This window comes from Neolamprologus brichardi, chromosome 7, assembly GCF_056152115.1.
Source record: "Neolamprologus brichardi isolate AB-2024 chromosome 7, ASM5615211v1, whole genome shotgun sequence".
Classification (NCBI taxonomy): Eukaryota; Metazoa; Chordata; class Actinopteri; order Cichliformes; family Cichlidae; genus Neolamprologus; species Neolamprologus brichardi.
The window spans coordinates 8001179-8028554 of NC_142110.1; the positions used below are offsets into that span (position 1 = coordinate 8001179).

Genomic DNA, 27376 nt, shown 5'->3' on the forward strand with positions numbered 1-27376 from the left:
TGTCCGGCAGCCTCGCCTCTGTCAGTGCGCCCCAGGGCAGCTGTGGCTACAATATAGCTGCTATCACCAGTGTGTGGATGACTGAATGTAGTGTAAAGTGCTGTAAAAAAAGGCCATTTACCATTTAATTAAGGATTTTTATAACATATTATAACACGGGACTATATTATAACATCTGATAAATCTCTTTCCAAACATGAATTCCTAAATGTTGCCATTTCTACTTAAGCTCTTAAAGCTTCTGATTCACAGCACCATTACCACCAGAAAGAGAAAAAGAGCCAAACATTTATCTTAAATAATCTTTATTGGCTATTAGAAAATTGGTTAAAACATGCAAAAAAAAAAAATCCCTCAGTCACGGCCCTCTAATTGAGACGCCTTTGTTTGGCCAGATGGCTACCTACAGGCATAAATAAGGAATAAAAAGTCAATGTTTCTGGAAGATGTAAAAATGAAAGATTATACAAATATGATCAAGCAGAAAAGGTGACAATGTTTTTTTGGGGGGGTTTTGCTTACTCTTTATTGAATAACTGCATCCCAGATGTTGTGACTAACTATTATGAAAACTATTTCCAGGTAAACCCTTTTTTTCTTGAAAATATTTATTCAGGCAGATCGTAGGATTCACCCATTATCACACTTAAGCTAAGCCTTCCACTTCTTAGGAGCACCACCGTGGCTTTCCAGTGTTTGTACTTGTTTGACTAATCAATGTTTTGCATGATATACACAGTAAAAAAAAAAAGGTTGGCCAAATCACAATATTTGAACAGGAGCCTCTTTGTCTGTGAATGGTTAAAAATAATAGAGTAATCCATGAGAAAGGCACAAGCAGCACTCTAAACCAATCACTACATGACTAATGCCAATGTCATGGCTTCACAACAGAGGCTGGGAAAGGACTGTAAGTGTGAGCTATGATGTTGTCTTGTAAGTTAATGTCCACATTATCACCCCTGTGTTACCGCCTTCTTCTCTCGTCCTGGCCCGTCACTGCACATCCCAGATCTCACAGAGCAGCGGGGTAAATTTGTGGTCGTTCGTTCTCCAGGATGTGAGCAACTCCGTGTGGAAGTGGTTGAGCGTTCTCAGCTCTGTCAGACGGCCCAGGAGACGAGCAAAGTACTGCGGCTCCCGCGGATGCTGCAGGGCGCACAGCTTCCTCAGCACATCCAGCATGGGCTCCTGAAGTCTCTCAACAGCCTGCTGATCTTTGACATAAGGCCGATCTGGAGAGGAACAGAGTGGATAGTGATCATCATCATCTTCACAGAAATCAAAATTTGAATCAAATATTACTTTAGGAAACAACAAAATACATCCAAATCAATGCCCTTAACACTATTTTTGGGGGGCTCACCTGGTGTCAGGATGGTTACGGCAGTAAGGAGAGCCTGTTCCTCCGGTGCCATGTGGAGTTTGCTGATGCTTTTGTAAAAGTTGAATATGGGTGTAATGAAGTCCTGTGATATACCTGCAGAAAAAGAAAGCAACATATTTTTTTTCTAATAAAATAAAAAGTTTTATATATAAAGTCAGTGAATAGTAAATAAACAAGTCCTCAAAGTAAGAAGCCATCTCTTAAGCTTTGGTTTAATTACTTAAGTCCAGACGCTTTTCTTTGCAAGCTCCTTTGACTACAATGACCTGGATGACTGAGAACCTTCACAGACATACTTAAAGTAGAGTAATTCAATTTCTGTTGTTGTTGTTCATGTTGTGGAAGAGCCAATAAACATGTTTATGCTGACTGGAAGTGCTCTAAACACAGTAAATTGACCTTCCCAAATTAATAATAAAAAGTCTTTGATCTGCAGCTCTACGCAGACAATGTTAGTCTGTGCACTAACTTGATGGATAATAAAGGATTGTCGATGCTGCTGAAAGCTGGCGAGGTTTTATAGTTTTAAGATGCACAGAGACGGCCTGTTTTATGTAACAGCCTGTACTTTGACCAGGATAATCTATAATGTTGTATTGTACTATTCATTTTATTTATTTAAAAGATGCTGTAACGTTTTTCATGTAAAATACATTCAGTTTTAAGCTTTTACAGCTAATATGATCAAAGACTGGAGTTTCTCAAAGTTAAATCAAAAACACATATACAGGGTCTGAGGTGGATGTGCTCTGCTGCATTGTGGTGAGAAGAGTGATGAGGAGGTAGATGAAGGTGTGAGAGAAGCGAGGCAAACGAGAGAGCGAAGAAAGAGTTTTTATGAGTGAATTGTATTCAGTATGTGAAGCCATTAGCAATTACGACACAATTATTTGCAGCTAATCATAGATCTTATCCTTATCCTAGCCCTGCGTCAGATTGGTGACCTGTCCACAGTGTGCCCCGCCTCTTGCCCTATGGTAGCTGGGATAGGCTCCAGCCCCCCCCCCCCCAACCCTGATAAGGATAACCAAAAGAGAATGGATGGATGGATGGTTGGATGTAGAATACTGTGCAGCACAGTCATACCAGGCTCATTCACCTCTAAATCATAATTTCTAAAACCTTTTCTGCCTTTCTCTGGTTCTAAGCAGCGATTAAATAATAAACATATTTCATATACATATTTCAAACTTCTCTCTATATTATTTTAAAGTTTTTGTTTAATATGCTCTTGCACGTTGGCAGCACTTCCTGATATTAAAGCTCTTCAGCTAGCGGAGGGTGCCTGTCTGCTCGGGCACATCATCGAGCTTTCAGAAATGCCAGCAGGGCTCAGAGGGAGAGAAGTGGACAATAGCACTTCTGATGTTTTGATAAGAAACAATGGCCTCCTCAGACAGCTTTGATCACTTATTCTCCCAGACTGGCCTTTACTGTGAATATCTCTTATAGGCACTATTCACACCAGAGCAGCACTGAGGGACCCAGTGACGCGCACACAGGCCTGCCATCACCGCTGCTGTCTGTCTAACTGTCCAACCTGGTTGACATAATGACACCCCATATTAATATAGATGTTTTTTTTCTTTTAAAGGAGACAACACAGGGGACATATGAGCAAAAATCTATAGGTTTGGATTAAAACAGCAGAAGAAACTCATGCGCTGTAATAAATTAATCCCAGAAAAGCCACTCTCCTTTAATCTGCGAGCATGGATGCACATGTAGCGCCAAACGGAGTGAAACAATAGCCGGTGAAGGTGTGTGCTCATGTGTAATCTATACCCAGCCAGAGATCAACAGGTCAGCATACGTAACCGACACAGATCAAATATTAATCAAGGACCTGAAAGACTTAGCTGCTTGGCTGCAGAAGACCAAGGCTGCTGAAGGTCATGAAGCAAGAGCTGCACACATAAAAACTTGCATCTGCTATAACTGCTGAATATCAGCACCGACACATTTATAGGTGCTGCTGTAGACTCACCACTCTTCCGTATCCTCTCCTCTAAAAGTTGCGCGTATCCAGTGGGCATCTTTTTGCTGAAAACCTGAACTGAGCGCAGATATGTGGCTTCCACAGCTGAACCCTTCAGCAGAGCAATCTGATCTTCGTGATCCAGAGACAGAAACCCTATGACAGACATAACACTTGTCATTACAACAGGCAAGATACTGTGTTTTTACTTAACGTACTCTCCCAGCATCTATCATGCCTCTGTCCATGACCTTAAGATAACACTGCAGTTGCTCTACAGGATTGGTAAAAAGAAAAAAGAATTACCTGGAATACTTTTTGTAAACTCCACCAAAACTTGAACTTGACTTGTTGCCACTTCTGTCAGTAGAAGAAAGTTTTCATCTGCGCTGTACTGTTCTTGTAGCTTGAGGAGAAAACAGCGGGAAAAACAGATCAGAGGGAAGAGGGAGCAAACAGCAAACTAATACAACAGTCTCGGCGGCATGTAGTCATGCAAACATTATTTCACCCAACAAGCTGGTGCTGCTTGTCTGATGTCTGTGCATACAGGTTTTATTTTCTTAGCTGCATTCCCCGCAGCCAGTTTTCATCAGCACTGTTCCCCTGGTTATTTAATATCAATATTTCTGTTTCGTACCAGCTTTTTAGCAAAATCTTGAGGAATCTGATGTTTGTTGTAAGAATCCACGATGAGTTTCATGAGTGCCTGCTGCTCTTTGGTGAGTTCAACTTTTTCCTGGATTTAAAGAGAAAATCAAAAACAGCCCATCATTAAGCGGTGACGTCTTCTGTGCCTGTTTGAGAGCATCAGCGAGCTCTCAGGACATCTGCAGATGTTGAGGTTACCTTTGACAGTCTGGTGGTGGAGGTGACCTGCTTGTTGTCGACATTCTCTGGCCCCTCCGTCTCATCCCCAGTCGACTGTCCTGGGGAGGCCTTGGTGTTCTTCCGCAGCCTTTTAGATTTACACTGGATCTCTGTCAGCAGGCCTGTCAGTAGCGACGAAGGATTCACTTTGCGTGTTAAATACCTTGCAGGTTTTTAATGCAGCGGCAGTGCTGAATGTTTATTTTCATCTATGATGGCTTTGGTCAAACTATGTGCAACAAGCAGGCAGATTACTGCAACTCTTGCTGTTTACTATTTTAACATCACATCATAATGCATATATGTGAACTGCTCTCTACTAAATGTGATTCCTTTTCTACCTTATTCCTTCCACAAAACACTGCAACTCCCTCTACTTTAGATTTCTCTGATCAATTGCATAATAAGTTTACACTTAAGAGAAGCGAGAAGAGAAGCGTTCTCAGTTACCATCTGTCTTCTCACATTTTGATCAAAAATCTAACTCACTAGTCTCTTGTTGAGGCAGCAGATAGAGAGAGTCGTGAATGCCTTTCACCCTGCATTATTCATCACATCTTCTCTGTACTATTTATGAGCAACAGGAGTCCAGCCTCTCATTCTTCTCTTTTCAGCTGACAGCTCTATAATAGACCCCAATAATCCTCCAATACCCAGTTTCAGAAACGTGGGTGCTCCTATTTACAGGTTTTGCCTTCAGTTTGAGGTAAGCTCAGCATTTGAAACTATAGACAACTGAGAAACATCAACTTAAGGCAAAAAATCACTTTAGCAAATGTGTCATGTTCTTATTTTTTTAAATGCAGCTTAAACAGATAAACAGATGTTTGTACTGTGTGATATATACTGACATGTAATCCCCCATTAAAATCCAACAGCCCATGTCAGAATGGAAAATGTACACTTGTATTTAGCAGTCTCTCTTAATCATAATAAGTAGATGTTACTGTGGGAACACGTTAATGCTCTTTAAAAAAAATAATCCCTGTTTCGGCATCCTCTAATGCAGCGATACTCACATTCTGCCAGCATGCCCATCTCCTTGCACTTTCTCAGCCGGCACTCCTGGCATTTCCGGCGCATGTACATGTCCATCTCACAGTTTCCGCCACTCTTGCATTTGTACACAGCGTTTTTGGTGATGCTCCGTCTGAAGAAACCTGAACGTGGTAAAAATAAAAATGTATTAACAACAAGGGACGCCGATATGTTATGATCTTTAATGCACACATGAGTGTTTGCCACTGGATTTTTAGGGAATTTGACACAACGTTCCTAAACCCCCAACCTCACCCTGAGGTTGTGGTGGATCAATGCACCTGTCTAAGCCCGGTTGTGCTGGAGAGCTTTTTTTTTCTTGTTAAAAAGGAAGTTTTTCCTTCCCACTCTCACCAACTGCTTGCTCATAGGGAGTCATGTAATTGTTGTTGTTGTTTTTTTTAATATCGTTATCATCATTGTAATATAAAGCTCCTTGAGGTGATGGATGTTGTAAATTTGCACTATATCAGTTGAACTGAATGCTCAGAATCTACCTTTATACTAGATAAGCCCAAAAAAGAGCTGATTAAACAATGATCATTCCTTAAAGTTATTTTGTGTTATCTTAATCCTTTACAGTGTCATTTAGACTGTGAACATTTAGCAACTGACAGAAAGAAAGGAGAGGCTAGATAAAGGCAAAAAATGTATTTTAACTAAGAGCTATTAAAAATCTTGGAAGCTCGTTTAAATTACTGGGGGAAAAAAATCATCCATGACTGAAAATTTCAGGTAATTATCTCATAACTTACAGTTTGTTCAGAATTTTGACATACCTAACTCAAAATCTTGATTAACCCAAAAGTTCAACTTTGTTCTGACCGGCATTTTTTTCCCCACTGGCAGAAACAAAGCTTCCATAATCTGCATCGATAAGTTGTGTGAGTTATTAATCTCTGGCTCTCTTCCACAGTGCGTCTTTTGTCCTGTCTCCCTCCCCTTATCCCCAGCCAGTCTTGTCAGATGGCTGTCCCTCCCTGAGCTTGGTTCTCCCGGAAGTTTCTTACTGTTAAAAGGAAAATTTTCCTTCCCACTGTCACCAAGCTCTTGCTCAGAGGAGGTCTTCTGATTGTCAGAGTTTTCTCTGTATTGCAATTTAAAGCACTTTGTTGTTGTAGTGATTTGGCGCTATACAAGTAGAACGCAACTGAACTGAGATGAACTGAAGTGAATGGAGAGACGAACGCTGTGGCGTTTGTTACTCTGACTGGCAAAAATGAAAAAAATAAAAGTTATGTTACAGCTTCTGTATCAGGTTGTGACATAAGTTATGTTATTTTAAAAAAAGAACTCATTACAGATAATAAGTGGCACATTTTATATGTGGAAAAATAACCCTGTTAAATACAACTCAAGAATTTGAGTATTAGTATTGAGTAGTATATTTGAGTGACACATATATTCTTATAGCATTAAAAAGCTAATTTCTGCTAATATAAGGTATGAAGTTATCAGTGCCATAATGTGTGTGTCATTACTTTTGCTTATGCTGAATACTTTTGATTTGTTTTTTTTGTGGTATTGGTACTTAGAAAGTAAATAAAGGATCAGCTCCAGATTCCAGCTTTCTATAAATGATAGTGTTACTATACTCGGAAAAACTCCAGTTACTGCTTCACTAACTGTTCTAATTTAGCTGTATATTGAACCCAACTGGGTTTAATCCAAACACCACACTAATAAGCTATACCTGGAGTACTGACATGCACTCACACACACTCACACGCACACTCAGAATAACTGTGGAACAGTTAGCAGACATTCTGACATCATTAAGCACAATGGCATGCAGTAGAGTAACTGAGCTCAGGTTGCTCGTGCATTGTACAGCCGAAAGCTGAGAAGGAACCCAATCTGGTGGCAGTACCAGGTAGACCTGAGCCTATTCTCAGTCAAATGGCAGGACAGGTCAGCAGCCACACTCCTGGCATTGTCCCACTTCACAGTGTGGAATTACACTTATATCGTTTCACCCTGTTGTTTGGCAGGATCCACACCAAATCAACAGTAGGGGTGGGGGAAAAAAATCGATACTGTGTAGTATCGTGATATTTTGTTTGCTAATAATATATCGATACAGGGACAGCAGAAATCGATATTTTGTTACAAAAAAGGTTTTTGTGCTCTGACTTCAGAGCATGTTGATCCTTTTTCTGAGCAAGAATCATCCTGACATTCCTTCACTGTCCAAATATGTTAAACTTTTTTTTGGCAGCAATAAACATGACAGTTTACTTATTTTAATTTAAGACATGTTTTATTTTAATTAAGTTTAAAACTTTTTTATTTAATGTAAAATTATATTTTGTTTTAATTTACTTTCAAATTCTTCAGTTGCTGAAGGGGCTGCATAGTTTTCACAAATTGCATAGTTCAGAATAGCTATAATTGTACCAGATGGTTGCATTCGGTTAAGTTGGACTAGACTGTAATACAAACCGTTCAGTTTGTCAACAATAAAACTGACTGAAATGAGAGAAAGACTGAGTGTGAGACTTTGATATTAGATAAAATGAATATTGATAAAGTTTACCTTTATGTACAGAATCTGAATATCGCAAAATATTTTAAAAAATTGCAATAATATCGTATCGTGCGTTAAGTATTGTGATAATATCGTAACGTGGGATGTATGGTGATTCCCACCTCTAATCAACAGTGTCATAAAGACATGGTGACAGCAGAGTGGTGGCCTTCAGCAGTTCATCCCCAAGTTAATGATTTGTAAAAGGGACAAAAAGAGTTGTAAAGTCCTTGCTCTTACTGTAAGATTGCCTAATTTTATTGTTTTTTGTTACCTTAAAATCAGCTTCAAACCCTTCAGTGTATGATTGCATAGTTAACCTCCTGTCCTTGAAGGGTTATTAAATATGAAATAAATGGTATTTTGTTCTCAGTGTACAGCAGCTGTAAAGGATAACAGATTAAAAAATACAGTTTTTACAGGAACTGAGTAAGGTAACAGGTCCAGCATTGGAGCCGCTTACACGGGCATTTCAAACTGTTGAAGACGTCTGGAATTAACAAGATTGTAAAAGCACATGTTTTCTCTTCTCCATTTGTTTGAACTGTAGATTTAAACACATCGTCATCATGGTTAGACCCCTTAAAGTCAACAGCTAAACACAATAACATGATGTTGGAATTTGGGGCAAATGTCATTCAGCTTGTTATTATGCAGTTGCACACTAGACACACAGTCAGTCTTAGATGAAAAATGGTCTGTATTTATAGCGCTTTTACTAGTCCCCCCTAGGGACCCCAAAGCGCTTTACACACCCAGTCATCCACCCATTCACACACTGGTGGAGGCAAGCTACAGCTGTAGCCACAGCTGCCCTGGGGCAGACTGACAGAAGCGAGGCTGCCATATCGTGCCATTGATGAAGTGTCTTGCCCAAGGACACAACGACCGAGACTGTCCGAGCCGGGGCTCGAACCGGCAACCTTCCGATTACAAGGCGAGCTCGCAACTCTTAAGCCACAATCGCCCCTTTGTAAAAGATTTTTTTTAAAGTGGAGATATTCTTGTTCGTGTTGCTGTTCTTATGTTTGACACCCCTGCACTAAAGCATTGTAAAGCCACTGCAGAAGTACCTTTACTTCTTTCTAATGGCTAGCAGGGGCAACTCCTCCAGATACAATAAGAAATATGACTGTATTGAAAAGCTGGTAATTTTGTCATTAGGTTATGGTCTCAATTTCAAAAGAAGATTAATCAACCACAATATGCTTTAGGATAAGCCAACCTTTTCATTACCAGGTCGCTCCCATATGAGTATGCAGATTCCATCAGTTCCCACCCCTTACTCATGATATCCGGTTTGAGTCACCGAGGCCATGACATTGAAATTGCTCTGCTTGGGCCTTTGTAACAGGACATCGTGGACCAACGCCTATGTCTGTGTGCCCCAGGGTGGCTGTGGCTACAATGTAGCTTGCCATCACCAGTGTGTGAATGTGTGTGTGAATGGCTGGATGACTGGATGTGTAAAGCGCTTTGGGGTCCTTAGGGACTAGTAAAGCGCTATACAAATACAGGCCATTTACCATTTTTACCATTTACCAACGGATGATGTCACCATGGTTACGCATTATTTTTTAGGATGTCTGTGCTTTCACTAAAGTAAAGGATGTTATTGCTTTATTCTCCACTGTATTCAACCCTGTTTTTATTCGATAAAGTTTTCCATTTCCCATGAGGCCCACCCATGTCATCCTTGATAAGTCACCACATTTAGAAAATCCCTAAATTGCTAGTGTCTTTCAGCTCCACCAACTGCTCTTATCATTACACTGTAAAGAAGACAGGCTATTTAGAGTAACAGTTACAGTTAAGGATCACACTGCTGTTTCCTGTTCTACGTCTCACCTTTACATCCCTCACAAGTGAGAGCATTATAGTGGTATCCAGAGGCCTTGTCTCCACATACAACACACAGTTCCTCCCCTTTAACCCTTCCAGCTTGTGACAGGTGCCGGCTTCTCTTGCACACAGCCGGCACAACAGAGGAGCCCTCCTCCATCTCCGCCTCATAGCTGCCCTCGAGGGGTCCTTTCCTCAGTTCATATATCCCTGTGTGTGAGTACCATTCGTCTCCATTATACTGTGGGTAGTAGTTCTGAGTGGAATAGTATGGAGTGGAAGACACTGTTGGCTCCATGAATTGATACTGCATGCTGGGATAGTTGGTGAAGGGTAAGATGTCGGGATCCTGCAGGAGAGGGCTGCCTTGATCTGTGAGGATATCTAAGAGAAGAAGAGAAATGATATGTGGCTTCATCTTAGTCAAATGTAATCGGAGACGCAGTACAGTTGTTGCAGTTTTAATATGAACAAGTTACTTGAATAATAAAGTTCCTTGAAAAGCTAAAGTGTCAAAGTGTTAAAATATTAAAAGAAAAGCTTTGCAACGGTTGACTCCTGCCTTTAAACTAGCTTTACTAAAGGCAAGGTAAATCCAAAACATACAATCACCACAATGGTAAAAGAAAAATTCCAACCGTAGAGAATTAGTAGACTCTTACATGACAGTAACACCAACAGATTACATGACAAAAGATAAACACAGACACGAAGGACAATCAGGGGACGTGAACAGACTGAGATAATCAGCCAGGAGAGGGAAGTAGAAGCAGACACATGATACAAGAGGCAACTATTGTAAAAAAAATAAAATAAAATAAAACAGGAAGTAGGAACAACACCTAAGGAGAGAAACACAGACGCATAAATAAATTTGACACAGAGAAACTGGCACGGGAGAGTAAACAGAAAATACTGAGGCAACAACGTAACTAAATAAGTTAGGGAGCGGAGGAAGAACTGAAGCCTCAAAATACAAAAGTATATACATCAAGATAAAGCTACAAGCTAAAATTCAAGAAAAGAATATCAAATAAACCGTCGTATAGAAATCCAAAAATCAAAACTCGAATTGTGAACCGTGACAGTTAAACAAAGTTGAAGGTTTAACTACTTTCTCATAACATATACTATAAACCCATAAATGATTAACAACCTGCTTACACAGAGCACATTGTGGCCTTTAGAACACACTAGTGCAACGAACAAAATTACACATTTGCAAGTGATATCCAGTCGAAGAATGTTAACAGGATCGTACTTTTGGTTCATTATTACATACTTATGAGTTTTATAACCTTCATATACAACTTATCAGGGATGACTATTGACAAGACAACACAATGCAATCATCTCTTGACTAAAGTGACTGTGAAATGTTCAATTTTGCTTTTAAAGCCATCAGACCACCTAATACTAACACAATATCAGTATAGTATAATGTAACACTGACCTCTTGAAGACTTAGTCTGGACCATGGCCATTTCTGTGAGCCCAAACACACAGATTATTTTGAAACTTTGCTCTCTGATTCACACTGTCCGGCTGTGCTCTGTTGTTCAAGTCTATCTTTCCTTTTATTAACCAAAACAGTCATCTTCAATTTCTTCCTTTCGATCGGCGTGCTTTTCCCAAAAGATCTGAGTACAGTACCTACTGTAGCAACTTGGCACTTGCTTGAGTATTCCCAGAAAGAACAAAGGTTGTCACAGCTACTTATTAACCACATAGTCACATTTCTTCACACTGCTACAAGTAGCCAGCTGATATCAGAAGTCATTTCCAGATGTGGACACAGGTACAAGCTGACTGCTACTGTTCAGTGAGCTTGAATTTGTGGACAGGTCAGATCCGGCCCATGCAATTGTTCGGAGGAATTTGAGCATCCATAAATGCTTTACAGGTGCTGGATGAGAGTCACCTATTGTTAGTTGATATTATCATTCAAAATTAAGATCTGATTTCTAAAGTAGGTGACGATAGCAGGTGTGCAGAGTGTACTTTTTACCTTAAAAAAATAATTTTGTTCAGCTTGTTAGTGGAAGATTGGCGTTCTGTTGCCACTCACTCAGAGTTGTTACAGATCCTTAGTCACTGGCAGATAACTGACTATTGTGACAGAAAAATGTCACGAAGTAGCCTCAAACTATTAGATGTATCTGTTTGTTTACAGGTCACTGTGAATTAGTAATAAATCATCAATAAATTATATCTTTGCAAAAGGTCTAATATTCACTTCTTGCTGAAACCCTGACTAGTGGCTGAGAGCCCACATAGTGATAGCTATTTGCTAAGCTTCGCTTTGGTTAAATCAGTTCACTGATACTCATGGTTGTGTTTGTACTGTCTGCACTCATGGCTCCTTCATCTGTACATAAAAACCTGTACAGAAACTTCTGTTCTAAAAATGTGCTAAAGAGTAGGGTGAAGGTTAAGGCTAAGACTGGGTTTTTATGGTGCATGCATGACTCATCTATTAATGTGTATTTACTCCAACGTTGTCTTTACTACAACTTAGCTTGAGTGATATCCTACTATTTCTCTTGTTACTTAGCACTAATTAGCAGGGATCCCCGTCTTTAAACTGCACTCAATGAGTCTGTCAATGCAGCCTGACAAATAACCTTTCTACTGTTAGAACTGGAATTCAGCACTGCTCTCCTCTCATACAAACTTGATCACTTGTAGCTCCTAAAATCAAACCTGCAACAATTTCAAGCTTCAGAATAGTTCACAGACCTGTGCATGGGTGATGCCAGGGTGGCTACAGCCATCTTTTATATATGATTTCTTGTTTTATTGTTCTAAACACTAGTACAAGTTAAATGCAGAGATGATTTCCCCATGCTTGTACTGATTATAATTGCAAAGAAATTAGTATGCGAATGTTGTCACTTGCTCAGTTTTGATTTTGTCTTTCTGTAAACTTACCATAAAAGTGGGAACTCTCTAAGATGGAGAATTCATCGTTGGGTGGGAGCTGCAGTGGTCCCACCACATTGATGTCGGGGCCCATCCACTCATTCATTCAGGAGCGTTGTCTGTCACCGCCTCAGAAAACACAGGTTGGACTGGGCTGGAAAGCAGTCACACGCTTTGAATTTGGTGAGCTCTGTAACAAGCATGAAAAAGTGATTTGTCAACCGCGATGAAGCAACGCAAGTCCCTTAGACGTCTTCGCCCCACTGGAATTAAAAATCATCTTGGGAGTCGCCACATCATTGCACCTGACAGGTCTCTCCCACGCTGGGAAGAGATGTTCGGTACTTCCCTACAGAGAGGTGGAGGATGAAGGTCAGATGACCAGACTGCCGCAGGAAGACCAAGTCATGGAAAGAAGTCTGTTCTTTCTCTTTGTTATTGCCTGTCCCGTTACAGATTCATGTAAGACTGTGTCATTAGTATGACAAGATCATTGTCTTTGTTAATTTGATTTCACTGAACATATCATATGGAGGCCTCACCTGTTAGCAAAAAGCACTGCTTATTAAATCTTATATTAAAATCTGGACAGCTGAGGAGATTGAAAGCATCGCGTACAATATCTTAATACCAGTTCTCAAATGTATCAAAGGCCTTTCTGCTGCTAGGCACAAAATATGTTCCCATGTGAGACATGACTTTTATAGACCTCACCAGCCACATTTTTAATTAACTAGGTGTAATTTCCCTTGAGTCTAAAGCTACCCACAAGAATTCAGAAACCCACTGCCCACACTTCAACCAAATCTTCAAACAATGCCACATCACAGCCTTAATAATAAGTCACCAGTAAATTAGAAATATGTTCGTTCTCAATCTCACAATTCTTACCTTCTCTTTGGCAGCTGAGGTTGAGTTCCTTCTTGCTGAATTTTTCCTTCCTGTGACTTTTTCTTTTCTTTTTCTTTTTCTTTTTTTTTTTGGTTTGGGAGGGGGGAATATCCACACTGTGAGCTACAACTCCATCAATACTTTCTAATGAACATTAAGCTGCTGGTGCCTGGACATCAGTGAGACCATGTGTGACTAAGTTGGGGTCAGGGAGAAATGGATGGTGGTTATTAATTAACCCTCCTCCCTATCCAAGCCAAATCCCTCTTTATCTGAATAAGACAACAGGCTACCGCATGAATTCCCACCCACATACACAAACATCACACACATGGAGCCATATCCAGTCATTAGCATGACACAAAAACTGGTATGAGTGGGAGCCGGCCGAGTATAAGCCATGTCTGTTAATATCATCTAACAGTTTACTTGTAATAATGAAAGCCGGGGAGAGCTGTGGATTTTGTGGGATATGTTTGCTTCCCTTTACAATATTTTCATGAGTGCAAAAAAAATTGAGGTATAATGGAAAACTCCATGGAAAAGTCCTTGAACTGATTCTACCCATTTTATCATGTCATTGGAGTATGCAGTACCAGATTTGTTTGTTTTGGCACTCCGCAGACCCCAGGGTACCTGCCCTATTGTCTGTGTACATTCTAAGACGAGCATGCACACTGGAAAATTTTCTTCTCTTTATAATTCTTAGTTTTCCCCAAAACAAGTTTAATCATTGATGGGTTGTTGCTCCATCCAAAGAGGCCCTTCTGAGTCAACAGACAGTCTCTTTGAAATAAACAGAACCTTTGCCATTGGCTGCTGACTGTTTGTGGACTATCTGCTCTGTGTTTAAGAGCATGTGAAGAATGAGCCAGCAGCTATGACTGTAAATGGATGGAAATAACTCCACTAAACAGAAGTTGCATATGTCTGTAATATTCAGAGCTCTTATAAGTATGGGCAATGTTACTTTAAAATAATTAGAGTTTGTAATATGCCAATCTCCAACAGATATTAGGCTTTGTCATTTCCTAATGTAACAGAGGCACACCTTGGTGTCATACGTGACATAACAGGCCGCATATTCACCAGCGCTTTGGATCCCTGTACAGCTGACCAGCAACAAAGTCCACAGTCCTTGAAATGTCTTATCACCATGTGAAAGGTAATAATCATTGGACTTTTTGAAGGCAAATCACACATAGCATTAATTAAGTGTTATAAAAGGGGGAATAGCTCGTACAAGAGAGGGTAACATGCTGGCAATGAACATCCTGTCCAGCAATTATGTTTGGGGGTGTAAATAAAGCAGGCGGAGAGATAAGACAAAGGATGTTTACAGTGAGATGGAACGCAGACCCATCTTAGGGATACTCAAAAATGTCTCATTTGAGCAAGCTGACACAAGCGAGCACCATAAGGAACAGCATATTCTGTCAAAAAATGAGAATCAAAATACAGAGACAGCACACTTTGCTAATGATAATAATTAAAGAATAATTAGTCAAGGAGCTGGGTAGACACAAATTGAACTAAACCTAATGATATAGAGTTAACATGAAGTTAAAAGAGGCAAAAATTTGTTTGGGTATTATCTACTATCAGCACTTCCAAGTAGTCTGTTGACTTTGGTGATTACATCACTTTCCCTCGAGTGCCACTACCAGTTGTGTTGTGATTAAAATGTAAAATATTTTTAGTTTCAAGTCCCTCTCTGGTTAATTTGTGATTCATTACATTTTTAAAGTGTTTTAGGTTTTTTAAAAAAAAAGAAAAAACAAACAATGTTAAAATGCCTAGATTTATTAAAAACAAACATACTGATAGTATGTTTGTTTTGTTTTAATTTAATCTGAAACTAAACTTCAGCAAATTCAAGTAGCTAAATTTGATTCCTTGTCTGTGTTTGCAGTGTTATTGTGTTTTAATGCAATTATCTGAGAAAGGGAAAGACTTTCCATGACATCAAGTGACTAAGGGTAGAAAAACTGCTGGCATTTCCAGGCACGCCATTGAAACTGCCTTCATTTTTATAACTATCTTATAATAATGATGAATATTGTTGATTTACCTACTATATTTAGCACCTTGGAATGTCTGTTGTTGTGAGTTGACACTATATACATTGGACTAAATTTAACTGAATTAAATTGACCTGATAGTGAATAAATTAGAGAGTTACCTAGGGAATCCAGAATGACTGCCAGCTTCCAGCGTGTAGGAAAGGTTAGCTTGTAGTAATTAGCAGGTACCACTACAGCTAGGTAGCATTAACTGATAACTTAGCTCTCCACCCTTTTGTGTAAACACATACTTCTGGTTTTGTCACAGCCAAGCTAAAGGTTTGAAAAGTTGTCTACAAGCCAATGGGTGATCTCATATTAGCTATGCCCATTTCTTTTTATATATACAATGTACTGTCAACATTTAGCTAGCTTGGCTAATCATCCTTATATACTGTATTACCACTATGTTGGCTAGGGTGTTCAACATTTTTATGTTTAGTATGAATGCATGCAAGTATCATGAAATGTTAAAGAAATTCATGCTATTTTTGCATATACAGTAATCTCAACACTGAATAGAAATGTAGTTTATTGCATGTCAGGTCTGTTTGTGTGTGAATGACGTGTATTCTCTCAAACAATAAGATAATCATTTACTATACAAAACAGTTTTTTTTTTTCTCTTTTAGGAGTAATAATGATGAACAGCAAGTGCAAATGTTCCATATAGTTTTAGGATTAAAGTGAATTCTTACTGCACATTGTTAGAAACAAACTTGGGTCTCCATTTATCAAACACTGAGAAACTGCAAAAAGCCAAAACATCAGAAGAACAATGTCACGAAACTGAACTCACCACCTATTTTGTCCCATTATGAGCTCAGAGCTCCATAAATAATGAAGCTGATATATTAGTGCATCACAAACAGATGGTGAACTAAGACTGCTTCAGACAAAGAGAGCGAGTAAAGCGGTGACAGGGTGCAGTCATTCAGCAACAGCAAATACATACAAGCAACAAAAACAGTGAGACTCGGTACATTAACTATGATCTTCTGTCAAACCCATCGATACATTCTGGCAGTGCGCCTCTTTTCACATTGCATAGCTGACACAAAACCCTTCACATATCAAAGTAAGCTACATAAGCTGAGTCATGGTTTGCACAGATGGATTTGCAAGGAAGGGATCGGGACAGGGTGCAGGAGGGGTAGAAGCTGATATGTGTATTTAATGTTCCTTTAACACAGCACTAGTTGAGCCATTGGTTTTGATCTGTGGTTTCTATAGTTTACTAAGCTTATTATTTTATAATACATGTCATGACAGAGTCACTTTATCAGCAGATATTTATTGATGGTTCATTTTGTATCAGCTGGTTTGAGATTTTAAAAAAGTTTTAGTTTAGCAGTTTGCAAATTTCTTTTTAAATGAATCTTCATATATCACAGTTGAATGGATGTGCTGACCGAGGATGAAAAAAAGAGGATGGTGTCTTGAGGTACATATGATGCTGCTGCTTCTGACACAGATCAGTTTTGTAAAATTTAAGTCCTTTGTCCCTCGTGCCGTCTCACTGGTACCGCTCCTGGTAGTCCCCGTTCTCATAATGCTCCTCCTCCTCTTGCATGGTAACTCCTCTCTTCTTTTTCCAGCCCTGTTTTCGACCGGACGAATTGTCTGTTGTTCCGTAAGTCTTTTTGGGAGCCACCGTGTTCTCGCAAGTGAGCTCTGACTCCTCAGCCAGCTCGTCCTCATCAATAATGCCACATTTATCCTCACTTGTGCTCTCAGGGTTGGCCCATTCCTGCTGCTCTCCTGAAGCGAAGATAGCGTAAAAGATGACCCCTGAGTAATGCACCATGGCTGCAATAACAAAGACATTCTGCCACTCCAGACGAGTCTGTAGGGAGATGAAGAGAGTCAATGAATTTTCTGTCAGAGGAAGAATTACTGATATTTCACTGATGTACCACTGAGGTAATGCTGTAAATCAGCTCCCTTACTCATGGCACTGAAAGTCCTACAGTTGCAATGTGTATAATAAATTTAACATTGCCATAAATTTTTAACAGTATCCTTTGATAGGTGCAAGATTACATACAGCAATTCAATGAGCCACAAGACACACATTCCTCATATTATTTATATACGAAATGGGAAGAAACATGTCAGTGCGTCCTGTAATGTTCTGTGTATATATTTTAGAATAGGAGACAAAGAAAAACAAAAACTATATTGTTATAGGAGGGAAAAATACCTTGTGTTTAGTCATAGCGCCAACAATTAGCGGGCACACCATTCCAGACAGCGTTCCCACCCCATTGGAAATACCCATCAGGATGCTGGCGTAGCGAGGAGCAATATCCAGATGATTGACATTGAAACCTGACAAGACAGTGCACACAGTGTAAACATACTTATAACACAAATTTTCATTTTTACGGCATTTGAATACTTTGTGTGCCTAAACCTCCTTCAGACTCACATTATTGGTCAAAAAACACAAATCTTTAAAGCTTTATTTTGACCCCAGCCATAAATCTCTAAGGTTTATCGTGCATGCTTGTTTTGTTTTACTGCTATTAAATTGACCATATCTGTTAACAGATATGATCACAAGGTAAAAACAATACCAGCTTTCTTGCTGTGGCTGGTAAAGATGTAATAAGTTTTTGAAAGGTCTTTCAGAATCTAGAAAAAGCAATATAAAACACAAGACAAATAAAGATCTGCAACATCCTGCACACCTTTCTGCACCTTTATCATTTATGCAGTCAAGCTCAAAGTCTTAAATTGAAAGCAAAACACTAAACGTCAAATACCTGAGATGGCAAATCCACTAAAGCCTACAGCCAACACAAGGAAGGAGATGGCGACACCTCGAGTGTGAGAAAACCCGACCACCAACAGTAGAGTAGCTTCCATACCGAACCCTGCGAGAAAACGTTCTTTATTAATTAATCACATTATGTACTAGACAACACCAGGTCTTTGTAAGAAATGTATCCCCAGCTTCCCAACCTACTGACCTAATGGAAAAAATGGGAATGCTAGAGGGAATGCCAGTGACACCATTCAAGTAGATATACTGGAAAATATAGAAACATGTTTGGCATACGGTGGTCTAAAGGGTATGTTAGTTGCTTTCTTAAATCAAAATGAAAGGAACTAGTAATTAAATGCTTTTTCATACTATTTTTTTTTCCAGTAATTTACTCACATTGTTGCAGTCTTATAGGCTAACAATTTTAAAAGTTGGATCAGTCCTGGATCTAGCATGCACAATGTTTTATTTGTAATATAATTATTTTATATTAATATTATTCACAGTGCTTAACAAGACCACCATACGTGTTTTATACGTGTTGGCTTTTTTGCCCCTGAAAAAAACCTAAACAAATTGCATGATACATTTTTAAGCAATGTTTTGTTTTGTTTTTAAATGCCAGCAAATATGGTGCAAATTAAAAGTCATGTATGAAAATTACTTTTTTAAACAAATATGTTTAAATATTTGTTTAAATTCACTTTTTTTCTTTCTTTTTTTAAAAGTGAATTTTCTGGCATTTTCAAAAAAATATTTCAGGCTTTACAAGGTTCAAAAATGTAGGAATGACCAAACAGTAAATCATTACAGAAAATGACTTTCTTCTATGTTATTTTTGTGTTTAGTACAAAATGCCAAAGTCAGATCGTTGGGATTAACAGAAAAACGATGTGTTTACACTGATGTACCTCCACAGTTCATGAGTTTCCTCACGTTAGTGGTAGACATGATTTTGTTGCTGCGTAAGAAGTCAGCCAGCTGTCCTCCAATAGGAACAACAATTGTCATCACCATGTGGGGGACAGCAGACAGGATCCCCACCTGTACGTAATAAAGGTTAGAATATTTTGAACCTAAGAAATATTGAATGGGTCTTTGTGGACATTTTCTGTAACTGTGGCTGTTATTGTGAGGCCAACCTTGCTGATGGGGAATCCAAATACTTCCTCAAAATATGCTGGCTGGCTGATGAGAAGCAGGTAGAAGGTCCAGCTCCGGCAGAAGTTGGCAACAATGATCGCATAGACAGGCATGGAGGTGAAAAAGCGACGCCACGGAGTTTTGAATTTCTATAACCGGAGAAGAGGAGTCAGTGTGTACTGTTTATGGACGGTTAGCTCACTAAATTTTTGGACACTGATACAGCTTTTGTAGTTTCTCCTCTGTGCACCACCACGTTGGATTTTAAATCAAACAAGATGTGATCAAAATTCAGAGTTTCAGCTTTAATTAATAGGGTTCAGCCATTCTGTTGTGTGTGGATGTGTGTGTCAATATAGATGCAGTAGACACACCTCGGTTACACTCAGTTTGTGCATTGTTTCACCGATGGTGGACTCTATGTACGTCCTCTCTTCGTCTGTGATTGTAGGATGGTCAGCAGGACTTCCATAAGCTAGCAGGAGCCACAGCGTGTACCATAATATCCCAAAAACACCTTTTCACAAAACAACAGTGGCAACAGGTGAATTCACGCATTCGTACACATGTACCCTTAGAGAAGCTTATCTTGGCAGTCAAAGACTTTGTAAAGTATGAAAGAGTAGCTTGAGGGCAGGACAGATTAATTACTCCAAGTCCAGACCTCATTTGGACCACAAGAATTTCTCATTATTAAAAAATGAAACAAGTGTGAGACATACAGCCCAGACAGGAAAATGTTAATTTACATCAATAAATCATGAGATGGTATCACATCAGAACCAGAGTAGCTCTTTTATTAAAACACGTTTGCCAAAGTGTGAATTTAATGTGAGTGCTAATCATTCCAATCAAACTCAAAAGCAGAGCAGATAAGGCTTATTGTGCAAAGCATGAAAACGCCAGAGAACAGCGTGACAGTCGAGGATGATTAAAGCCACTTTTCGTGACATTAAGTTGTGCTTTCAACATTTCATTTACAGTCTATCCAGCCATTCATTTAATTCATATAGACCTAATAATGTCTAACAGCACATTACTATTGTCACACCTTTCATCTGCTCTAATAATCTACCTATGAATATTGGTAACCATTTAATAATGAAGACTTTCTAATTTTCATTTGAGTTTGCAGTGAATCATGTTCACACATTAACATTAATTAATAGATTTTTAGATTTTAGATTCTGTTCGATATAAAGTAACAATCTAGCAGCTCCAAAGTCTGATTTTTACAACTTTTAGAAAGGGTGAGCTGCTGCTGATTGCTTTCCTCCTTGGCGTTGTGTGAAAACACACACCTGAATGCTCCAGACCAGCACAGTGCCAAAGCATCAGTTAATCGAGCGCTGGCAGCTACTTACCCACTGATTAGTTTTTTGTTTTTCACACACTGTTTCTGTAGTGCTACATGATGGGGTTTTTTATGTGTAAAAACCTTAAACCAGAGGAGGTACTTTCTTTTTCTTCAAGCATTTCTGAAGCATTTCTTATTTTTTACTTACTCTTACATTGATCAAACATCAGCCTTACCATAAACATAGAAGACCGAAGACCAGCCGACGTACTGAACGAGCACTCCGGCTAAAGGCATGGCGATCACTGCTCCTGCATAGGATCCTGGAAACAATGGATGTCAGATGTCATTGCCAGTGTATTATCATTCCAGCTGTGATATTCAAATATGATGATTGATGTTGCTTCTTGCACATTTTTTCCCTTACGCAATCTTAAACGAGGCCTAACCTAAATCGTTATGTTGCTGCAATGACTCTAACACAACAAAACTACCCTGCACAGTGAAGATGTGTCAACAAAAACATCAAAGAAACACATTAGTTTCATTGAATAAATGCTGTCAAAATCAGTCATTAACACTGCCATTACAGAGAGGGTGTTTTAGTGCATTTTCTATTATCTGACAGATTCATGAACGCTGTTGTTTTGAATAGAGCCGGGAGCGTGAGAGTGCTTTTGGACAGTGAGCAAGGTGACACTTCATTTAGGTGAATAGAGGGAGAAGCTCCTTCAGATTACGCAGATGAGCTGTGCTCATTTGCAGACAATGTCAAGAGTGTTTTGATGCATGGGTTGTCATGGTACCAATTTAAAGTGCAACATGGTGATTTAATTTCAGCAGACACAACAAGGGGTCTGCGAAACAAAAAAAATGAGCTCTCTCACGTCCATTTGCTGGCCGATTGTGTGACACGTGTAGCACAAATAGAATCCGCAGACAATTTTCACAAGAAGAATCACAGGCATCACCCACCACAGAATGAAGTTGTTGCCAGTCGACTTCGTTCAAGAGGAGGCGCCCATTTGGACCACATCCCATGACATGCTGGGTAGGTAACACCCTAGCAGGGACATGGCGTGGGAGTTGGGAAAGATCAAAGACTGATAAGGTGGAAATGCTTCAGAGCAATAGTTTGACATTTTGGGTAACATTCTCTGTTTTCTTGCAGTGAGTTTGATCATTTCATTGATAATCTTCTTTAAATATGTACGGTAAATAAAAAGCCAGAAACTGGTTAAATGCTTAGTGTAATTCCTCTAAAGATGACAGATGATAGATTTGAACTTGGGTTAGTGCAAAAACCAAGAGTATTAGGGTCGTTGAAGTAATACTTTGGGGTTATTTTTTTCTCAGAGTTCTTACTTTTGTCCAATAACTGTGATAAAAGTCAGATTTCTGATGTTTTTCGCAAAAAAAAAGTCATACGTTATTTTCTTTTTTTACCCCATTGGCTCAAATCTTCTTCTGTATAGAACAGAAAGCTCCACAGTTGAAAATAAACCCAAGGTAGAAAACTCTACCCACCCACTCACATATGTAAAGCTCACAGTTGTCATTTAGTCGTTTAACTGGACCTCTCAATTCTATTTTTGTGTTGGTGCCAGTTGGAGCATTTCTAACTGAGTCATTTGGAGTACATTTTGCTAACATAGCCAAAAAGTCCAGATGTTAAATTACAGCATTTAATGTAATTTTACTGAGCACCGTATATCTATGTGATATACCCATTAGAGCCTATGGCTAGACCAATGCTACCCTATCTTGCTAGTGGTTGCTTCTGACTTGACCTTCCACCCCCCCCCCCCCCCCCCCCCCCCATTTAAACATGCCTACTTCTAGTGCCAGCAACGCGAGATAGTTCAGCCTCAATGCTGACGAGTAAAAACGCAAAGAGTCTGCACCTCACATAAACATCTGGTACATTTTGCTTTCTCCATACCGAAGCAGGCAAGCTGCGACAAAACAAATATTCAGATTTTTACAAATGTCAAACTATTTTTGTCAGACTACTCATTGTTTTCCCTCACATTTGGTCCCCCCCTCTGCTTACCTCCACTAAGCCCTGAAGGATGCGAACAAACATGACGCAGCCGTAGTGCGTTCTGGCTGCAGATGGGATGAACATATTGAGCAGTGATGTCAGGAAAATGGCAGCTCCGAACACCCTGCAGAAAAACTGGAATGTCATCATTTTGTACCATTGGTGAAAAGGAGTAAATCTGGATAAATTAATCTTCATAATAATCAAACACACTTTCCAGGAATTGTACTTTTTCGATACAACCAGCAAGGCTTTGGATAAGTTTAGAATAAAGATGTGAAGCAGAGAATGAGCCAGGTTGCTTGGAAAATCAGTTTAAAATGAGAAATACATTTCACAGACAAGTCTCCAAACTTTAACCCAGTATTTTCATACAGTCTGTTTTTAATATATATGAGAAAACCGTGGATCCAATTAAGGTCCACAAGGTCTGTGAAGCATAAAAACAAAACAAAGACTTGCAACCCAGTGTTTGCAAAGCTGCTGCAGATGCCTGATATTGGCAGGCAGTATGTCTCCACACTAACTGGCGGTCAAAGCATCTCAGTCGGCCTTATAATGAGACATATCTCGCACCTCTGTCTTTCACTGCCTCAGATAAAGACATCCCATTCAATCCACAAGTTTCTGCTTTATCGCCACAGTGCTGCTTATAGCTCCCCCTCTCTTTTCTCCTTCGCCCTCCCTTCTCTGTTTCCAAAACAGTGTGTAAGTGACACTTGTAATATTCCAGCGGCTGGTGTTTCAGAAAGAAATCAGAGGCAGGATCTTTCATTATTAACTCTGTCAGTGGCGTGTCCTCTTTTCCTGTGAAGCTTTTATTACAGGACTGCTATCTGCTCCATCAACACCGCTCACCACACCGTACAGCGTTAACCCTTTAACCACACGGACTGAGGAGGATCCTGAATAAAAATACCGGATTTTTGGGATTTTTTCTTTGTGATCCTGTCTTAAAGGGGACCTGTTATGCTCACTTGGAATTCTATATTTTTATTCTTGGACTCTTCTAGCATAATTTTGTATGATTTGTGATCGTTTACAATAATACTTATTTACTTTATCGGCCTGGGGCAGTTCCTAAGAGCATCCAGTCTATTAAATAAGCTGTTTTATTTCGCTTACTCGTCACTTAAAGCCACATTTCTTCTGATTGTCTGTCCTTCATAAACAGCAGTGCACCTGAGAGGACTGTATTAGGCACATCCTCTGTCCCTGACATCACAGAGTGCCAAACAATAGAAAAAACAACCTGAAAAGGAGCATTTAGAGCAGTCTAAGTAGTTTTTCATTCAAAAGGATTTCTTCTATACACAATAAAGGTATAATAAATACCTTTAACATAAATAATTAGGGCTGCAGCAAGTTCATCTTCATTATAAACAGCATAGTTTTTCCCCATAATGCACTGTGGTCAACAACCCAAAGTTATTTTTGGTACTCTTTAATTCACAAGTGCTCCAAAGTAGTATAATGAAACTGCTTGTTTTCTAAAATAAGTTGTAAAATCGAGTAATGATGTGAAGCAGGGACTGCAATGTTACTGTGAAACCAGAGACTAGTCATGAAGTGTATTCGACCTGTTGGCGGACAGCTTGTTGGAGATGAAACCACCGGGGATTTGAGTGACGATGTAGCCCCAGAAGAAGGAGCCATGGATCAGCCCCACCGTCTCTGGGTCCCAGTTAAACTGAGCTTTCTGCAAAGAGGGGAAAATGCAACAGGGAAGTTTTATAAATTAATCTTTTTATGAAAGACACATCACTATCATTTTCTTAAAATTCAGTGGTGAACAATAATGCACCCGTACTCCATTCAAGAGATAAAGGGTTTTGCTGCGGTCTTGATCAATTTTCAGACGTGTTGATATGTTTCAGTTTGGTGCTTTGGAGTTTTTTCAATTATTATTGCTTCAGATCTGAAGCAAGATCTAACCCTAACCCTAATTAGGGTTAGGGTTAGATCTTGCAGTGTCTCGAGATACTGGCAATATCACAGACAAGCCCATAAAGGCATGATTCACATTGGTAAACAGCAGTTTTGTCAATGTTGTTAGGGGTGGAATGGAGAGATACGGAGATCTTCTACCTGAAGCACCGGGGTCCCATTTATATAGACGGTGTTGTTGTTAACCATCTCCACGATGGCCACACCAAGATTGCATCGAATGCCGAAGGAGATGCAGAAGCCCAGGCCGCTGAGGATGGCGATGATATAACGCTTAGGCAGGCCGCCACAGCTGCAGTCCAGCAGCGGCGCGGGGCGTGGCGTTGATGCCACCGGTCTCCCATCCTCTGTCAGCTCAATATTCCCCTCTTCTTCCACATTACTGCCATCTATTTTCCTGCAGAGCAAAAATCAGTCAGAAGTTGTGTGTTCAAAATATGATCTTCAAAAAGATATTTCTTTATCTCCACAGTCTTCTTATAATTGTAGTGTCTCGTGGACTCGACACGACGGGAATCTTTTAAAGTTTAATTTGTTTGAGACGAGATTACACAGAAAGCGGCTTTGTGTGTGGAATTTCTCGGTAACTCATGTGATGACAAAAGTAGATCAGTAACAAAGCCACATCCTGCAGAGGAAAAAGGAGAAGAAAGCCAGCAAACTGCTTTTTTCAAATGCATCCCCCTCTGCTTGTTCCGCCACCCAGGATCCACCTTTTCAGTGCCCCCTCCTCTCATCTGCCTGCAGAAGATTTATTATTTAGTGCAGTTCTCCTCCAGCGAGAAACAACCAAGATTGTACGAATGTATGAGGCTGGAGATCTACATGTACTCACAAACTATAGGCCTATTTCACCACTATCTCAATGCTCTAAGATACATTAAAAAAAAATCTTAAAGGATTATATAAATTTATCACAAATAACAATGACAATATTATTAGTAAATATATATATCTATATTTAGAGATTTAGAGAAGTCCGTTGAGACCATTGATAATGAATGACTATTATTTATTAATAAATTTAAATAGATACAATCTATCTATCCTCACTGCTGTCTGTGTTTGTGATTGAGGAGCTACAGTGATGACAGCTGGTGTGTACAGTCACTGAGGAATATCTCAAGGAATAACATTTTTTAAAGTTTTGCCATATTGAAATATAATGAATTAGATGTGTTGTTTGCGACACTGCAAAATTGCATTTGAAGTCCTGAAATGAAAATGTTGCAAAAGCAAAAGGAAGTCATTATCAGGAAAACATGAAAGTACTCAAAAAATGTCCCCTCTGACTCATTCTACTTATAAATATTATACGAGCACGTTATTGTAACCATGCATTTATTTCAAAACTGAATTTTGGTGTTGCAGGTGGTTTTGGGTGGAGCTCAATTATATGACCAACTAAAACTAATTCTTATTATCTGTTTTATAACATGGATTAATATGTTCTATATTATTCACCAAACATTACTGCCATATATGGACTTTCACTTTTTAAAATTGTGTGGAGCCTGTCATGTATATCTTTTGTGGTTTTTTTGCTTGTTTTTTTTTAATTAAGACATTACTCAAACTAATTCAGATGTTTATCTCATTGTCACAGACTTAGATACTTTTGCATATTGTTGTGTGTCTAGAAATTTAGAATCTTTTTTTTAAAAAAGTGAAGAATTTCCCTTTTCCACAAGTTCATAATATCTGCCACTTTGACACAAGAAAAAAGAAATGTATTTAAATTTTCCTAAAATGCCTTTACTCTTCCTTATTCATGAAGATTCCTTCATCATACACAGACACACAGAGTCCTCTGTGAAATATGTATCAGATATGAAATATGCATTAATATCTTAAAATAAAATCTGTGATTACATCATCAACATTGCTTGAGAAGCAAAAGAATAAAATATTTATTTATCATCAGAATCTGGGGAGAACACGCCGGGCTTAATGTGCTCGCTCACAGTGTTGCATCCCTTTTACTGCAGATGCTTTATTCTTCTTATTTGAGCATTTTCACAAAGTCTCCACGGTTTCTGTATGCATGCAGTGCAGATTGCAGCTTATAAAGCATGCACAGACACTTCATGCCTTCTTCCCACCACTCGCCATTTAAACTCCACTCACCTTTGCAGTTTTCCCAGAGAGTCTCCCACTGTGTTCTTCACCTCTTCCTTCCCTGGTTTAAACACCTGCTCCTTCAACCCTGCTAAACCAAAAGGCATTGTTGTTCTCCGGGGGGTTTTCTCCTCACCTTTTATCCCAAAATAGATTCTTGATACCTCAAGAGGTACCCTTTGTTCTGATCAGGGACACAAAAATCCACTAAAAGCTGTTCCTCATTCCTTGAGTTTGTGGCACTGAGGATTGGCTCCACCTTTCAGTGGTACCAGGAGTCCCTCAGAGGTAAGAAGGAGTTTTGGTATGGGATACTAAAGTACTCATCAGTTACCAAAGCACCGTTTGGTCAGAGCATCTGGAACTTGTTTCATCTCTGAGAGATCCATCCAGGACTGACCAGAGAGGCAGGAAGCAAATGAAAGGGTAGAATCCAGTTTTTAGTTTCTAGGCATTGTGGTCTCTTTTTTGTCTGCAGCTGAACTGAATGAGCTGCTTAGATCTCCTCTCCATCTCATAACCTATCCATTCCTAATGAG

The 27376-nt window shown here is 39.3% G+C and overlaps 2 protein-coding genes across 3 annotated transcripts; both read right to left on the reverse strand.

The window, feature by feature from the left end:
* Positions 1 to 313: 313 nt before the first annotated feature.
* On the reverse strand, positions 314 to 13654 carry nr1h4 (nuclear receptor subfamily 1, group H, member 4). Of its 2 annotated transcripts, none has more exons than XM_006789535.3 (10): positions 13456 to 13654; positions 12574 to 12718; positions 9649 to 10026; positions 5255 to 5395; positions 4215 to 4357; positions 4006 to 4104; positions 3672 to 3771; positions 3375 to 3521; positions 1367 to 1480; positions 314 to 1235 (listed from the first exon to the last, which is right to left on the reverse strand). In XM_006789535.3, exons 2-10 carry the CDS (start codon positions 12668 to 12670, stop codon positions 997 to 999), a joined length of 1458 nt encoding a protein of 485 aa, XP_006789598.2. In that variant the 5' UTR covers positions 12671 to 12718; positions 13456 to 13654; the 3' UTR covers positions 314 to 996. The 2 variants fall into 2 exon arrangements, with proteins under 2 accessions (XP_006789598.2, XP_035763001.2); XM_035907108.2 differs by having other exon boundaries at positions 12574 to 12754.
* Positions 13655 to 16317: 2663 nt separating this feature from the next.
* slc17a8 (solute carrier family 17 member 8) lies at positions 16318 to 26965 on the reverse strand. Its single transcript, XM_087844341.1, has 12 exons — positions 26847 to 26965; positions 24861 to 25116; positions 24353 to 24471; positions 22782 to 22896; positions 21704 to 21791; positions 20965 to 21051; positions 19806 to 19948; positions 19431 to 19580; positions 19200 to 19332; positions 18287 to 18397; positions 17722 to 17849; positions 16318 to 17364 (listed from the first exon to the last, which is right to left on the reverse strand). The coding sequence occupies exons 1-12, from the start codon at positions 26942 to 26944 to the stop codon at positions 17035 to 17037; spliced, it is 1758 nt and encodes a 585-aa protein (XP_087700467.1). The 5' UTR covers positions 26945 to 26965; the 3' UTR covers positions 16318 to 17034.
* Between the last annotated feature and the right edge of the window lie 411 nt (positions 26966 to 27376).